This window comes from Jaculus jaculus, chromosome 11 (assembly GCF_020740685.1).
Source record: "Jaculus jaculus isolate mJacJac1 chromosome 11, mJacJac1.mat.Y.cur, whole genome shotgun sequence".
NCBI lineage: Eukaryota > Metazoa > Chordata > Mammalia > Rodentia > Dipodidae > Jaculus > Jaculus jaculus.
In genome coordinates, this window is record NC_059112.1 from 38,868,538 (window position 1) to 38,885,122 (window position 16,585).

The 16,585-nt window shown below is 48.7% G+C and overlaps 1 protein-coding gene across 1 annotated transcript; it reads right to left on the reverse strand.

The window, feature by feature from the left end:
• Positions 1-462: 462 nt before the first annotated feature.
• Positions 463-12,272, reverse strand: Smim20 (small integral membrane protein 20). The gene is made up of 3 exons (XM_004656097.2): positions 12,091-12,272; positions 1,755-1,811; positions 463-1,070 (listed from the first exon to the last, which is right to left on the reverse strand). Exons 1-3 carry the CDS (start codon positions 12,203-12,205, stop codon positions 1,033-1,035), a joined length of 210 nt encoding a protein of 69 aa, XP_004656154.1. The 5' UTR covers positions 12,206-12,272; the 3' UTR covers positions 463-1,032.
• Positions 12,273-16,585: the final 4,313 nt, after the last annotated feature.

Consider the following 16,585-nt stretch of genomic DNA (forward strand, 5'->3'; position numbering starts at 1 on the left):
CTGGGTTCCAGTCCCCAGTACCCACATAAAGACAGATACACAAAGTGGTACATGTCTCTAGAGTTTGTTAACAGGAACAAGAGGCCTTGATATGCCCATTTTATCTCTCTCTCTTTCTCAAGTATTTCTTTAAAAATTTATAATAATCCAGGCATGGTGGTACACGTCTTTAATCCCAGCACTCTGGAAGCCGAGGTAGGAGGATGTTCATGAGTTCAAGGCCACCCTGAGACTACATACTGAATTCCAGGTCAGCCTGGACTAGAGTGAAACCCTACCTCAAAACACCAGAAAATTAAATAAAACAAAATTGTTTAAAATCCATGCTATTTACCTTTAAACTATTTAAACACACAAACAGATGTTCTACAAATCACATATAATCTAATGAAACAATACTTTTCAGTGTTACAATTTAGTTTACAAAACAATTTATTAAAAAAACAATACGTGACAGCAGTGTAATCAGAAATCATTTTATTATCAAGTCTCCCTGCTATTCATTCACCACTGACTTCTACTATGCATGGACACTGATCTAGTTCGATTTGCCATCATGGAGCAGTCTTCCACAGGAAATGAGGAAGGTGAACTGTGCATTCTTATAACAGCACCAGGTTACCTTGTTGTCAAAGAGCTTTATCAAATAGAACGTTTTCAAAGTACCCCAGGAGGTAGCTCAGCTTAGCAGGTTTCACTGAGATCTATTTGGAAGGTGACAAAACAGGTGTGGACCTTCTTAAGCCCACTGGTGGCTTATTTCATGTCACAGCTCGGAAGTGATAAAGACTGAATAAGAAGCAGATCTCCTGCACGCCATCTCCATTGGTGGAAAGCCAACCACACCATGGGCCCTTCCTGACGGTGTCAGCTGCTTGGGGTTCTTCGATGCTGAAGAGGGAAGCAGCAGTCCTGTGCAGAGTCCTTTACCGATGGCACCGCGCTTCCCCTCAGCCAGCCTCCCAGTGTGTGCCCTCACTTCAGACAGAAGCATGAAGATGTCTGCTGTCATCATCAGACTTGGTGACAGCCTCATTTCCTGCCAAATGGATCAGACCACACTTTTAACCCTATGGAAAGAAACATGAAGAAACACCAGGATCCAGGGTTAAATGTGCCGGCACATCACTCAGTTCCTAACAAACATGACCCCGAAACGCAGCCATGCAGTTGCCATGTGGAAGAGCCGACGGCAGGGGTTGCGGAAGCCCGGGATGGTGTGCAAAGAGGCCATGGAGCCCTAGGGACTGCAGTGGCTCAGATGTTATCCCATAATAGAGAGATGTGTCTGGCCTAGTAAATAAACATGTAAGAATGCTGCCACCAACTACAGGAGTTTTGGTTAATAAGTTGGAAACCTCTCAAACTCTGCAACTGAGATCATCTTAAAGCGACAACCCATGCAGTCCTCAGGGGAGGTTTGGGGACTTGTGTGTGAAACTCAACCCCACAGCAATGAAAACCGCTCTCACATAAATGCTATTTTCCCATTGAGGCAGTACTTAAATAGGTGCTTGGTAAATAAGTCTGCAAAACAGTTATCCACATTTTAATTGCACACTTATATTACATTCTATCCCACTTATCAACTGCAAGAGTCTTGGACAGTCCCTAGAAAACGGACAGCTGTTGCTAAAATTACCAGCAAAATCAAGTTCAAGTGAAGAACTGTTCTCCCCACAGCAAAGCCAGTGCATGAGCAGGACACCACAGGAACACAGGTGAGATCACATTGTGGGGATTTTTAAGTTTACCTGGTGGTTGCACGTCTTCTTGCACAATACCAGCCCGGTTTACGGCTTGCTCCTTCTCTGAGACACAAAACAGAACAATTACTCTTTACAAGGGGAGGGATCTATTTATAAGGGCCCATGATGAATGATATTTCAAAATGTGATCGCATTCAGAACTAGCACCGCTCAAAGCTTGTAGGCTGTGGAAGCTACATGCTACAATGTAAAAAGGTTGAGTGGGGATGGGGAGACGGCTCAGTGGTTAAAGGTGTCTGCTTGCAAAGCCTACCACCAGAGTTCAATTCCCCAGCCACCCCTGTAAAGCCAGTCAGGGCATCACTGACAATGACAAGAGACATTGGCGTACCCATACACACATCCATGCATGTGCACAGATAAATAAAAAACTCAAAAATAAAATACAAAGATTGAGCATTTTCAATAAAATGAATCAAGCTGTACTTCAAAAGAAAAGCTCCCAGCTAACATCTTTTTTCCTGTGATCTCAGCATTTTGGAACGGCAACAACACAACAGAAAAAAAAAAAAAAAATTCTAAAGACCTGGTGGGCGTGTTATGAGAAGCGGATGCCTGTGGAAATGAAGGGACAAGTACAATGAACAAGAAAATGACGTCGTTTATATGTCAAAAATTCACTCCACGGAAGGACTGGACTTGGAGCTAAATATGCTATGTTTTTTGATAGGAAATAGAGCAGAAAATTAATCTTTGGGTGGGTGGCTTTGGTTTGGATAATTGAAGCTTCCCTAATTGATTGCAGGTGCTGTGCCAATTAGCAAGCGCGTCGTAGCTCCAGCAACTCCACCAGTCTCTTTGGAGATGTCCAACAGGCAGGGGCCAAGAGAAATTGAGCATTTTATGACTGTGGGCTTCAAGCACTCTGACACGTCTTTCTAAGTGGTTTAGAATAAATCCAAGGCCTGTGACAACAAAGACTTATTATTTTAAGTGTCTTGACGAATGGCAGCTTTTTAGAAGACTTAGAGTCAAAGGATTCATGCCACAAAATTATAGTAATTAAATGTTATAATCAGACCCTTGTTTTAATCAGACTGACAGTGTTTCTTTAAAGCCACATTTAGCACTTAGTTAACACTGGGCGATTTCATTTTGGCCTCTGGATTCTCATAAAGTTCCACAGGCATGAAGGTACAAGGAAGAGGGTTTTGCTAACTCTTGATACTCACTGAACCTGCTTCTCCAGCGATGTGACAGAAAGTCAATCCTAATCGACTGGCTTGATCGGTTTATCAATGTTAACTTTTGCTTTGGAAAATAAATCACTGGGTGATAGGATTATGGGAACCTGATATACAATGCTAAGGGGGCAGTGAAAAGACAAAGCACAGGGAGGCCGATGAGCCAACAGCCCGATGGTCTCAAAGAGTCTTCCTGAAAGGATCCCTGGCCAGACACAGCTATGCTGAAAGGCTTCCTCCAGCTCGAGTGGATGATGACGGCGTCACGATGGGTCACTGGGTTTCTGAAACTCAGCACAAAGGCACTCTCCTTTCCCAAGACATTCTATTCCGTTGGCCCCAGTCCTACCATGCTGCCAACGTGGAGATCTCTGAGCATGGATCTCTCAAACGCGCTCTTAGGAAATGCCAGCTAGTAAAAGACCCACTGTCATCAGTTTTGCCAGGAACAAAAATAAACAGAATTTTCTACACCTAAAAGGTCTCTGTGATTATGAAAGAGGAAGAGATGAGTTTTGAAAAGTAATTGTCAGAACCATTCTAGATATTTGGATGTAAGCAACTCAGTCATTGTAGTACACCAAATACTCTCTTGAGGAAACAGCTACTACTGCAAAGCCAAAGACACTGGCAGGCTGCCAGGTGTGGGTGGCAGGGACAGAATGCCTAATGTGCTCTAACCTCGGTGAGCAGTGGAGAACCAAGTACAAGGAAGGAATCCTGCCTCCCACTCTCCTGCTAATTGCTAATGAGGCTGGAGGGAGGCCAGAGCTTTGTTTTAAATAGACCATAATCCCTTCATAATCCTCATCCCAACACAACCACCTCTCCAGTCAGGCCCAGAGAGGCAATTTAAACCAACTCCTATCGAGTTATACCATTGTTAGGAACCAGGTATGTGCATCCTATCTACATCCTGGTTTTTCAATCCATTATTGTTTTATAAACACTCTCAGGCCAAAGCAACCTTAGTAAAAGCATGATAGCACACTCAGCCCCTTCATCCAAACATGCTACCAGGAAGAGAGGAGGCAGACTCTCAGGACTGAGCAGGCACACCGTGATGTAGTTTCTATGTTGCCACTACTGGAGAGAGAGAATGTTTATCAGCCTGAGGAAAGGGGCACGATAGAAGAGAAGCCAGTGTTTCACTGCGTGAACAAATTAACTGCTGACTTCAGTCATGAGCATGTTTCCATAGGGGGTGAATGGACTGAAACTCGACCGTAAGGCATGGTTTAAAATGTCCACTCCAGTGTCCCAGCAAGCCCAACTCTGCCCCCTGGTGCTAAGGCAGAGAGGTTCCATGCGGACTTTGAATTGCAAAATGTCCCCACCCTCTCCAAAGGGCCAAGATCTATTATTAAAGTTGTTTATACATGCGGGCGGGCTGATCTGGGTATGGTAGTGAAAGAATCCACCTAACAAGTTTAAGTCTTTGAAAATGAAAACGTATCCTCATAGCATGCGTCTGCACTAGGGAGTAGATCTAGTGTGACCTGTCACTGTACTTGACACGGCTACACACATGCGGCGCACGCTCGTCTGGGCTCCTAGAGCGTTGGTGAGGGGGCACTAGTGGAGGGCCAGCCAACCGACAGGAAGACCTCAGAAATAAGCAGAGAAAAGCCGGTGCTAAAGAGGACCTCCGGAATCTACCGCCCCCACCTCTGCCAACAACAGCTGAAATAAAGCAACTCGCAACTGGAATTAATTGGGACAAATGGCAAATTGTGCATATAGCTTACGTATTGGATAAAAGCCGTCTGTCAATATTAAAGTTCCTGGCTTGGACAACCGCACTGTGATTAGATAAGAGAATGTCCTTGTAACTACAGGCTTAAATGGATCAGCGGGATCCCAGTGATAATTGCAATACAAGTGTGTGTATATGCTATCTATGGAGAAAGAAAGCAATTGGGGCAAAATGTTAAGTGGTAAATATAGGTGAGAGATATACACGGAGTTTTTTGTACTCTTCAATCTTTTCTGTCAGTTTAGATTTTTTCTTATTACAAAACTGCATGTGCAAAATATGCAGATAAAGTTCAACAGCAGTGTGACTGTTACATGATGATTCCTCCAAAATATTCACTGTGTTTAAAACACCAAACAAACATCATTATTATTATTATTATTATTATTTTGGTTTTTTGAGGTAGGGTCTCACGCTAGCTCAGGCTGACCCGGAATTCACTATGGAGTCTCAGGGTGGCCTTGAACTCACGGTGATCCTTCTACCTCTGCCTCCCAAGTGCTGGGATTAAAGGCATGGGCAACCATGCCCGGCCCAAACAAACTTTTTAAGTGTCATAGTCAGCTTCACGTTGCTGGGATGAACATCCAGGCCAGGCATGGTTTGTGGGAGGAAGGGATTAATTGAAGCTTACAGATCCAGGGCAAGTTCCATAATGGTGGAAGAAGCTGGTCCATTTTTACAGTCCACGCAGAGACACCACAAGCAGGCACCCCCAGGGAGCCCCAGGCAAGCTGCACACCTTAGGCTGGAATTCAGGCCCGCCCCCAGGAACATCTGAGGGCTGGATGGCAGGATCTGCCCACAGTGACCCCTCCTCTGGCTAGGCAGCTGAGCTCCTATTGGGGGACAGCCATTCAAAATACCACAGCAAATACTCCCATGGTGCCCCTGTTTTGCTGCCGCTGTCTAGGTCCTGCCATCTGCCTAAGAGGAGCTGGAACTGGGTGGGCACTGGTGGCAGGCTGGAACCAGAAGCCAAGGGGAACTTAATGGTCATGACGGCAACTGAGCTAGGTGGCCAAGGGGACCCGAAGAGTGACTGTGAAGCAGTGACTGAGGGGTACCAAAGGGTATAAAAGCAAGTGTAAGCCGCAGGCTGTGGGGAACAAATAGCAAGAAGACAGCAGTGAGTGACCAGGACCAAATGGATGTGACACTGACGGGTGTGAAACAGTGGCTGAGGAAAGCCACGTGGTCCTGACCACGAGTGTGAACCAGCTGGCTGAGGGTGAGCAACCAGACAGAAGAGCAGGTGGCAGCCATGCGCTGTGGGGAACCAATCAGCAAGTGTGAACCAGCTGTATGAAGGAGACCCAACAGTGGCAATGGGTGCAAACCAGCGGCTGAGGGGAGCCACACTGCCCTGGTGGCACGTGCGAAGCAGAGGTGAAGAGACACCATGCCGCATGGTGAGAAGAGGAAAGCAGAGGCCGAGTGCAGCCAAGCAGCAAGTGTGAAGCAGAGGACAAGAGATCATCGGTGGCATAAGTGTGAAACAGCAGCCGAGGCAGCATGCCACCACCAGTGCGCACGTGACCCAGTCAGCTGAAGGAACCAAATGGTCACTTCCCTCACGCACACACGCACGCACGCCTAGCACTGTAAACACTTCTGTTTACTCGTCAGAGCCTGTGCGAATCCAGAGGGCTCTGCAGGGCCAGTCCGAAAACAAGACTTCAGCCGGCTCTGCGTTTCGTTCACTTCCCAAGCGACTGGGATGAAAAGCATATTCTAAACACCTGGCATGTGTCAGGGAAATTGTCCTTACAGGGGAAGAATTATTCCCTCATTAAGTGATTTCTCAGAACCTCCTTCTAACAGATATGCAGCACTGGAGGTGAGGGGCAGCGAAAAGTACACAATGCGGCTGAGCAGCGGGAGAATGGAAGTCCTCTGGCCTGCCCACGAACTTTCACCCCACGGCTTCTCAAGCGTTCTTTGATGTCTTCAAGGCTTGGTAGTAGGGCATTAAGCAGACAAGGTCAGGAGTCAGTGTTTTGTGTCTCCAAGCAATTAACGTGCTGGGTGGCATTGAACAAGTTACCTAACTGGCTAAGCCCTTCCGGCAAGACCCTATGATTTTATGTTTCTGCACATCTAATTAAACCTGCAAATGACCAAAATCACATAAGTGACCTAATTCTATCCCATTTCACCAGTGGACCTCAATGCCTAAAACACGAGCTGTTGTGGTTCCCAAGCCATACTCAGAATCACCATCAGGTCGCAGAGTACAAGGACACATTAGGCTTCTAGTCACAGCCCACACTGTGGCGACAGGATGAAGGGAAAAGCAACATCTGGGCTCCCTCTAGAAGCCCAGAAAAACTATCCAACTCCTGGTTTTCGCTCACTGACTCTCAGAGCTAACTTGCCACCTCCTCAAGGCAGGACTCGAGCTGTCATGCAGGGAAAGGGACTTGTACTCCACCTTAAGTTAAGCCTTGAGTCAGCGTGAGCTGCATGTCAAACAGATGCCAAGATGAGGTCCACTAAAACAAGCTTGTCACCGTGGCCCACCTGCTCAGCAGTCACTGAAGATCGGAAGATGTCTTTAGCTCTGCTCTAACAAGCAGCCTTCTTTCGCTTTCCTGCTGCCTGTAGGCTTATTCCAGTGAGGCTCCTCAAACCCACCTGTCTCCACAGCCCCACACCCAGGATGGCCCTAGGAAGGACCTGAAATGACATGTCGCTGTGGCTTTACATGGCCTGTGCTCCTGCCTAGCCGTTCCAGAAACTGTGGCCTTCCCCTTGGTATGTCCAAACCCTAAGGAATACAAATAGACCCAGGCTGGTCAGAGGGAAGAGATAACCAGAGAGGCTCAGATGTAGCTGAAAGGCAGGAACAAGAGAGCAAGCAGGAGTGCTGGAGGAGAGGAGTGTTTCAGGGAGGGAAAGTCAGACTGTGAGACAGATGAGAACCACCGCGCCCTGTGTTGCTGGGCAGGTGGTAAGCATTATCAAAGTCAAATATGGTGAAATCACTATTTGTATTCATGGAAAGTCCTTATTGTAGGCACTCCACCTCATGTTTATTATCATTATTATTACAAATAACTCAATGTGGGCAATGGGGTGATAAAGAGAGTCAGCTCTCTGACAGACTTTAGACCCTTCCCTGTCTTAGCTGCTCTGAGCGAAGCAACCAGCCACACCCCTGCACGCTAGCACCAGCTGTTTTGAACACTCCACAGATGCCTTGAGGACAACGCATAAACTTACAGCTGCCTGCTGCTGAAACAAAATTCCATTTCCAGAAACCAAGGTTCAACCATGGCTATTTCAGATTGTGCTGGATTCTTTGCCATTATAAAGCCTTGGTAAAGTGCAGATGACCCTGCCATCATTTCCATCCGGGCCACAGGGCAAACATTTGCCATGGTGGCCTAACAAAGGAACTTTGGTGACTGTGCAAAAGGAACAATGCCATAATTAGTGGGAACACAGTTCTTCATTTCCACGAAGGTCTGCCAGCCAACTGGTCACTAGCAACACCACCTCCCGGGGTGCTGGAGTCTTGGGGCTCCCTTGCCCTCGAGGCTCATCAGCCACAAATCCCTGCTGTTTACTATTTCCCACAGGCCCACTCTACAACAGGCCAGATATTTCTTGAAAAGGGCAACAGAAGCAGCCTTCCTGTATCTGTCCTCCAGACTTGCCCCTTCTTCCTATGGAGAGAGTGGGGCTGCATGCCATGCATCTGAACCCCTTGCTTTCTCTAGGCCTCCGCTGCCTGAACTCTGAGGACAGCTGTGGTTACGGCCACAGTTTAATCAAGAAGCCAAGCCCGGTGATCAAGTTTGAAGAACAGTATCAGGACAGTGGCCAAAGGCCTGGAGGTTGTGTCAGGTTGTATCTTTCCCAACAAACAAAACAGCTGTTTCAGAAAGAAAACAGCTGGGTGCAGTGGCGCACGCCTTTAGTCCCAGCACTCAGGAGGCAGAGGTAGGAGGATCGCCATGAGTTCGAGGCCACATAGTGAATTCCAGGTCAGCCTGGGCTAGAGTGAGACCCTTCCTTAAAAAACCAAAATAAGTAAATAAATATAAGAAAGAAGAAAACTGAACCCCCCAAAAAGCAAAAGGGACGGGTGTGGGTAAAGGTAAAGAGCTGGTGACTGTGTGTAAAGGATAGGGGTGTGCCTGGGGAGCGGGACAAACAAGGGGGGACTAGAACAGGTGAGGCACGTGTAGCTAGGACAGGGTGAGAAAAGTGTCATGAAGAGTGTCGTGTTGAACTGGGGGTTTGCTTCAGCCAAGGATGGGGGGCTGAAGGGATGGCTTAGTGGTTAAGGTGGCACAAGCGCACAAGTTCACACATGTGCACGAGGTAATACACACATCTGGAGTTCAACTGCAGTGGCAGGAAGCCCTGGTGCACCAATTCTCTCCCTCCCTCCCTCCCTCTCCTCCTCCTCCTTCTCCTCCTTCCCTCCCTCCCTCCCTCCCTCCCTCCCTCTTCCTCTCTCTCTCTCTCTCTCTCTCTCTCTCTCTCTTTAAAAAACCTATAACCCAGCCCTGAGGGAGACTGGAGAGACTGAAGAATCACTGGAGGTAACCAGTTAGCTAGTCTGACCAAAACTTTGGCAGCTCTAGCTGCCAAGGAAACATGTGAAAGAGCAATACAGGAGGCCACAGACATTCTCTCTGGCCTTCCCACACGTGTGCACGGGCACACACATCTGTACATACATACATATACCACATACACCAGCCAAAAAATAAATAAATAAGTGCCGAGGCCATCTTGTTTGGTGACATGCTCCATATCTAACACTGTGTCAGGAACAGACTGACAACTAAAATCCAGGTGTTAAATACAACGAAAGCAAAGAACACTGGCTGAATACCCAAAAATGAACAGTTCATCCAAATAGGTTGGCTCACACTCAGGTGCCCGTACACTGTTTACTGCCAGGTCAGCCGGCTCCAGTACGAGAACCTGCTAAAATCTACATCTCACACTCCTGCCCTAATTTTTAAACAGCTTTTGTGAAATTGTACAACCCTTCCCTCATCAGATTCCCCCAAACCCAGTAAAGTCAGTCTGATAAACGCCAACGTTACAGTTAGGGAAACAAGCAGGGCTGCCTTAAGGTCATTTATCTAGTAAAATAGTAGGACCTCCAGCTGCTCACTCCCCCCACACACCTTTTTTTTCTTTCCTCTTTTGGCTTTTTGAGGTAGGGTCTCACTCTTGCCCAGGCTAACCTGGAATTCACTAAGTAGTCTGAGGCTGGCCTCGAACTCACAGCAATCCTCCTACCTCTGCTGGGATTAAAGGTGTGTACCACCACACCTGGCTCTTCACCCCCTTTTCTTAACCCCCGGGGTGGTAGTATCATGTATAATGGGTTAGGGATTAAGGGCGCTGGCCTAAGTCTCAGATCTGTGACTCCTCTGTTGTAGGTCCATGGCACGCATCATCAGTGATGCAAGCCTCAGAGTGGCCATGTGTGAAATGGGTGAATAAGGAATGGCCGGAGGATTATTTTGAGCACTAAATGGCTTAAAAGGGTACCAAACACACCTTGGAATAAAAATGAGCTGTTCAGTATTATTTTCCTTGTGTAAAGAATCAGTCATGCCTTTCAGGTAAGGGTTGGCCAAATTCATCAAGATGGAAGCCGAAAGGTGAGCACAGACTGCGTTAAAGCTAAAAGCACAGCTATCGTGGTCACCCCTGCAAAACGCTCATCACAGGCAACTCAGCCAGCCAAAGACTGGGGAGTGTCCCTCAAACACACGTAGGATTCCCCAGCATGATGAAGAGCAGGTTTTGCAATCCAGGCACCCTTCCCATTTGGTTCTGGGCGGGTCTTTGTCTGGGTGGCTGTCCTATGCACTGCAAAGACTTTTTTGTTTTTTGGGTTTTTTTTTTAGTTTTTATTTTATTTGTTGGGGGAGGGCAAATAGAGAATAGGTTCACCAGGGCCTCCAGCCACTGAAAACAAACTCCAGACACATGCGCCACCTGTGCCTCTGGCTTACGTGGGTCCTGGGGAATTGAACCTGGGCCCTTTGGCTTTGCAGCAAGCACTTTAACCACTAAGCCAGCCCCACTGCAGAAATTTTTATCTTGGATTCTACCCAGGACGTAGCAGAAGCATACTCATTTCCCCTTCTCTCCTTTAGTTGTGACAAGCAAATAAAACATCTCCAGATAGGGATAAATGTCTCTCGAAGACAATGCCACCCTTGGTTAAATCGTCATAGTTGGAAAGTTCCTAATGTCCCAAGTCCAGCTCTGGAAGCTGTAATAACATAGCCTGGAGCAGGGATTCAGTAAGTGGGGAAAACTGGAAGTAGACAGACAGGACTTCACACAGCCCATGTCCCCTTCATGAACCGCGCATGCAGATGGGTAGGAAGGAAGAAACAAGGCCACCTCTGCCTTGCCTGACAATGCTACTAGGAAAGCCATGTGTAAACTCTCAAATGTCGCAGCATTTGTAATGGGTAGAACATTTACATGGAGCCTCAACTTCAGATCACCAAGCCTCAGCCTCGGGAAATATTCCCCAGGGGCTGGGCTGGCCCTCTTCCATCTTCAAGATGATTCAGGTTTCCTGGAGAACAAAATGAGCCTCTAATGCCCAATATTTTCTCTCTGACAGATGGCTTCAGATGCATCAAAGTGCTAATCCTTGCTGAGGAATAGGTCTCCTGGAAGGAGAGTTTGCCTTTTAGAATGGTAGGACGTGAATGATTAAGGAAGAAAATTACTCCCGGGATATTCACCACTGTCATGTGACCAGCCGGTTTAAAATGAAGGGAAACCAACCGAATTGGGGGGGGGGGGGAAGGATTTGAGGACAAAAAATTCAAAAACCCAGATTTACCGTTTAGGTTTTAAGTACTTCCGCTCACACATTTCTGGGAGTGGAAAGGGAGCCAGAAAAACCCCATCAGGGGTCAACAGGCCTCCCCCTGCATCATTGTTGTTAGCCTGGGGGTTCAGAGGGGCCTGGGTTGGAGTATGTGCCTCACCACTTACTAGCTGTGTAACCTTGAGCTAGCTATACAACCTCTCTGATTCTTGGTGTCCCATCTGTAAAATGGGTAACCTCTGCAGTATATGTCCAACCTGACACATGTTAAGCATTTAATATATGTTTACTATTTGTAAGGTAGTACTTGGTGTCGCCCTACTATGTGCATATTGCTTTATATACACAGGAGGCTTCCATTTTACTGAGAATAGAGTCATGGGTATTTATTTATAGGCCCGAACGCTGAAGGTCAGAAGTGGGGACACCTGTCCAAGGTCACGAAGCTGCCCCGGGCGAGCACCCCTGGAAATGACGGGGTGAGGGGTAGGGGTGGGGGTGGGTGGTTACTGGGGAGCCGGGAACCGCGCGGGGTCAGAGGTCACTCACGGTATTCCTCCAGCCTCATTAAGGGCCGGAAGTAGATGGGGTAGAAGGCGGCGCCGATCAGGGAGACGAAGCCGCCGAAAATGAGCGCGGTGCGCAGGTTCCGGGACGAGGACATGGCACTCGCTGGCCCGGGCTGCCCAGGCCGCCGAGGCCCAGCAGGCTGCCCAGACCCCGATCCCGCCCGCCCGCCCGGCCGTGACCCCGGCTGGGAAGAGGCGGACAGGCTTTCGCTTCCGGGCCCGGGGGCGTGGCCTGGGCGTGACGTGGGCGTGGCCTCGAGCCCCGCGCGCCGCAGGCCCCGCCCCCGGCTGCCGGCGCTGCTGGCGGCTCGAGCTACGCGCTCCGTCCCTCTCTCGCGAGGACTTTCTTTCTTTCTTTCTTTTTGTTTGTTTTTCAAGTTAGGGTCTCACTGTAGCCCAGGCTGACCTGGACTTCATTCTAGTCTCAGGCTGGCCTCGAACTCACGGGGATCCTCCTACCTCTGCCTCCCGCGGGGCTACTTTTCCGTCCCCTTCCTGGCCCTGGGCCCGCTCCTTCCGCGCCACCCAGCGCCCTCAGACCCCCCTTTAATTTACACTCTGCTTCCCAGCACGCCTCCCCTTGATGCCTTCCCTCCTGAGTTTGGCTCTTGGTAACTCCCTGCCGTGGAGCAGTCGCTGGACCTTCCTGAGGACAGCCTGTGACGATGAGTGACAAAGGGACGAATCCTGTGGTCCAGGGCGGCTTGCAGGGGGGTTCTGACACCCGAGCCACTGAGGCTTCCCGGGAGGGATGCAGCTTGAATCTCCAAACTGAGGGTGTCTTTTCTGACTGCTTTTTCTCGTCCCTTCCTGTCTCCCAGTTCTCTTTGCTGGGCTGTCCAGTGGCCAGTGAGGATGGGAAGGAGACCGGATCCCAGGAGGACAGAGAGAGCCAGGGCGCAGTCCTACCCGGGGAACCTGAGGGCTCCTCTACCTCTCTGTCCCCATCACAGGTAGCCTGGGTCTAAGTTTGATCTCCCCAGAGGAAGGGAGCCACTAACACAAGGATTCCTTGGCCCTTCGCCAGATGCTTTATAAATATAAATTCACACCAGCCGCTGAGGCTGGGACGCAGAGAGGACAGAATCTTGACCTCAGAGGCATTGTTTATTCCAGAGACAATCTACCATCTCTCAGATGATGTGGTGAACCTAGGTTTCCTCTCTCTGTAGTTTTGTAGTTAAATCAAGATACCATCTACCTCCAGCTGTGGAGGCATATAAATCAGTCCTTCCATCTGCCAGCATGTTTATAGACTATCCACCATGCCCTGAGCACCAGGCAAAGTGCCAGGGGGGACACAAGATGAATATGACATGACCCCCCACTCTCCCGGATGCTGTCGTGGAACAAATGTGTAAAAAGATATCTAATCCCTGATTCAGCCTGTTGCGGATGAGCAATGTGGTCCTACGGGCTACAGATGTGCACGGGAGGAAGACAGATGACTGTGGGGGGAAAATAGCTGCTCCTCGGGCACCCACAGACACTTGTTGCACAAGGAGACAGGACTTCACAGCAGAGAGAATGTGTGATGCATGGCATACACGTGCTATAGAAGATTCCCCGGGTGGTAGTGTACATCTGTCATCTTAGCAGCCACGGCCTCAGCTCCATTTTCTCTGATAATAGCCCAGGTAACTTTAGGGAAACTAGTCCTCCCATACTTTTGGTGAGCAAGGTAAATGGGGCTGTCTGCCTACATTCCTGCTTCTTCCTTGCTCTGAGAGTTTAACTTAGCACCAAGCTGACCAGCGTTCTTTGAACATGAATTAGTTGACTCAGGACTTGGGCCAGTGAGGTTCCATCTACCTGACTATGTGATACAAGTTGCACCAAAACTGGATTTGAACTTAAGTCAATGAGACATTGGTACAGTGGAGGAGGGGAGAAATTGAGGACAAGGTCAGTACAGCAAGAGAGTTGGGAGATGGAGAGAAACCAAATGCTGATGTTGAAGTTGAGCCAGCCATCCCTGAAACAAGATCTGCCCCTGGACTGCTGGGGTGAGCCTATAAAGCCCCTGTTGACAGAAGCCAGCTTAATCTGCATATTGTCATTTACATCAGAAGGAACCCCAGATTAAATGTCCATGTATGAGACCTCCCTTGCTTCACATTGCCTATGCTGCAAGGCTAGGATCACTCTATTTTATAAGCAGCAGAAATCTGAACTCTGGGGTTGAGGGCTATGCCTTGTGATTGCTCATCCCTTGGAGAGCCAGCATGAGCCCCACCCACCCACAAGCCTCAGCAAATCAGCATTGAATATGTCGGGGGAATAAGACATCCTGGTGAGGTGCCAGGAACCACCCCCAAGGCAGGGACAGGACCAGTGTAGCTGATGAGACAAGGTGATATGACAAGACACTCATGGTCTCTCTGTCTCCTTCCTGCTAACGTAAAGGCACTTGCCCCTACCTATATGCCATTCGTGTAGATTATTAGTTTTATCACCCCAGAAAACGATTATCATGTGCCCACCGTCAGGTTCTATCAAATGCAAGTTCATCTCTTGGATCCCAGTATTCTCCCACGTTCACCCATTCTTGAGAAAACCAGTTCCCCCAGTTTTTCTTCCTCTTCTGTCCTGTGGATTCACCCTGCAGATTCTTGTGTCTCCTCCTTGCAGAGCAGTGATTAGATGTAGGCAGGAATCTGGATATTCTTTTTTTTTTAAATGTTTTATTTATTTATTTGAGAGCGACAGACACAGAGAGAAAGACAGATAGAGGAAGAGAGAGAGAATGGGCGCGCCAGGGCTTCCAGCCTCTGCAAATGAACTCCAGACGCGTGCGCCCCCTTGTGCATCTGGCTAACGTGGGACCTGGGGAACTGAGCCTCGAACCAGGGTCCTTAGGCTTCACAGGCAAGCGCTTAACCGCTAAGCCATCTCTCCAGCCCAGGAATCTGGATATTCTTGACCCCATCCATAACTCACTGAGCCAGACCAAGGTGGTCAGATGCCTTTCAAGTGCAGGTGGCGGCAGGCAGCAGGGCACAGAACAGGAGCAGCAGTTGTCCCTGTGGGGTCCGCAGTCTGGTGGGCGGTGATGTGTAGCGGTGTACTATCACTGCTTCCTGGCAGCTCAGCCTTCCCTCCATGATAGCTCCTGATGTCTTCGTAGAATGACCTCTCATTTGACATTCTTGGTTGAACCATCAATCCAGGGGCCTGTTGCACCCCTAAGAAGTGCAGGGCTGACACAGGTCTTGCAGCACAATTGTCCTGTGCAGTCACTGCCATGACTTTCTCATTTAGTACTCTGACTCCGTGGAGGTGACCAGAGTGAGAATGACTCGCTGCATCAGTAACTTCTCTCACCGCTGTGACAAAATACCTGGTGACAGCAGCTTAAGGAAGGAAGGGCTGATTGTGGCTCACAGTTTGAGGTTGGGAAGGTAGGGTACTGAGAGGGGCTACAGCTGTAGCAACAGGGACATGAAGAAGTGGCCACATTGTCCACAGTCAGGTGCAGGGAGTCTTACCCTGGGAGTCTGCTCAGTGTTTCTTTTTTATTTTTTAATTTTTTTTGTTCATTTTTATTTATTTGAGAATGACAGAGAGAGAAAGAGGCAGATAGAGGGAGAGAGAATGGGCACACGAGGGCCTCCAGCCACTGCAAACGAACTCCAGACACGTGCGCCCCTTGTGCATCTGGCTATCATGGGTCCTGGGGAATCGAGCCTCGAACCAGGGTCCTTAGGCTTCACAGGCAAGCGCTTAACCACTAAACCATCTCTCCAGCCCTCTTTTTTACTTTTTAATTTTTATTTTTTTACTCATTTATTTGAGGATGACAGAGAGAGAAAGACAGATAGAGAAAATGGGCGCTGCAGGGCCTCCAGCCACTGCAAACGAACTCCAGATGGGTGCACCCCTTGTACATTCGCCTAACTTGGGTCCTGGGGAATCAAGCCTCAAACCGGGGTCCTTAGGCTTCACAGGCAAGCGCTTAACCACTAAGCCATCTCTCCAGCCCTCAGTGTTTCTTATTCAGTTCTGGACTCTAGCTCATGGGATGGTGCCACCCACATTCAAAATGGGTCTTCTCAGTTCAACTTCCTTGGAAACACCTTCATAGACACTCCTGGAGATCGTTGTCCTAACTGTCCTGTGTCCTAAACCCAGTCAAGTTGACAATGAAGATTAACCATCACACTTGCCCAAGGTCACGTGACCAGGAAGTGGCCAAGCAAGGATTCATCCCATACTGTCTGTTCTCAGAGACAGGCTCTTAACCATCAAGCTAAATCTTCTAGCAAAGTGAGCTTGTGCTCCCTGAGTCTGGATAGGGTTCTCTTGCTCCCAGAGAGAAGAGTCATAAGACCAGTGACACAAGGATGGATGGCACCATTGTTGTGGAGTTCTTTCATTACTGAGGCTCATGTGGGACTATTGTATGTCTCCCACTTGCCAGCAGTCCCAGAACTGCCATGACTGGGAGAGGGACTAGGCAGTTAGGGCGACTGGGG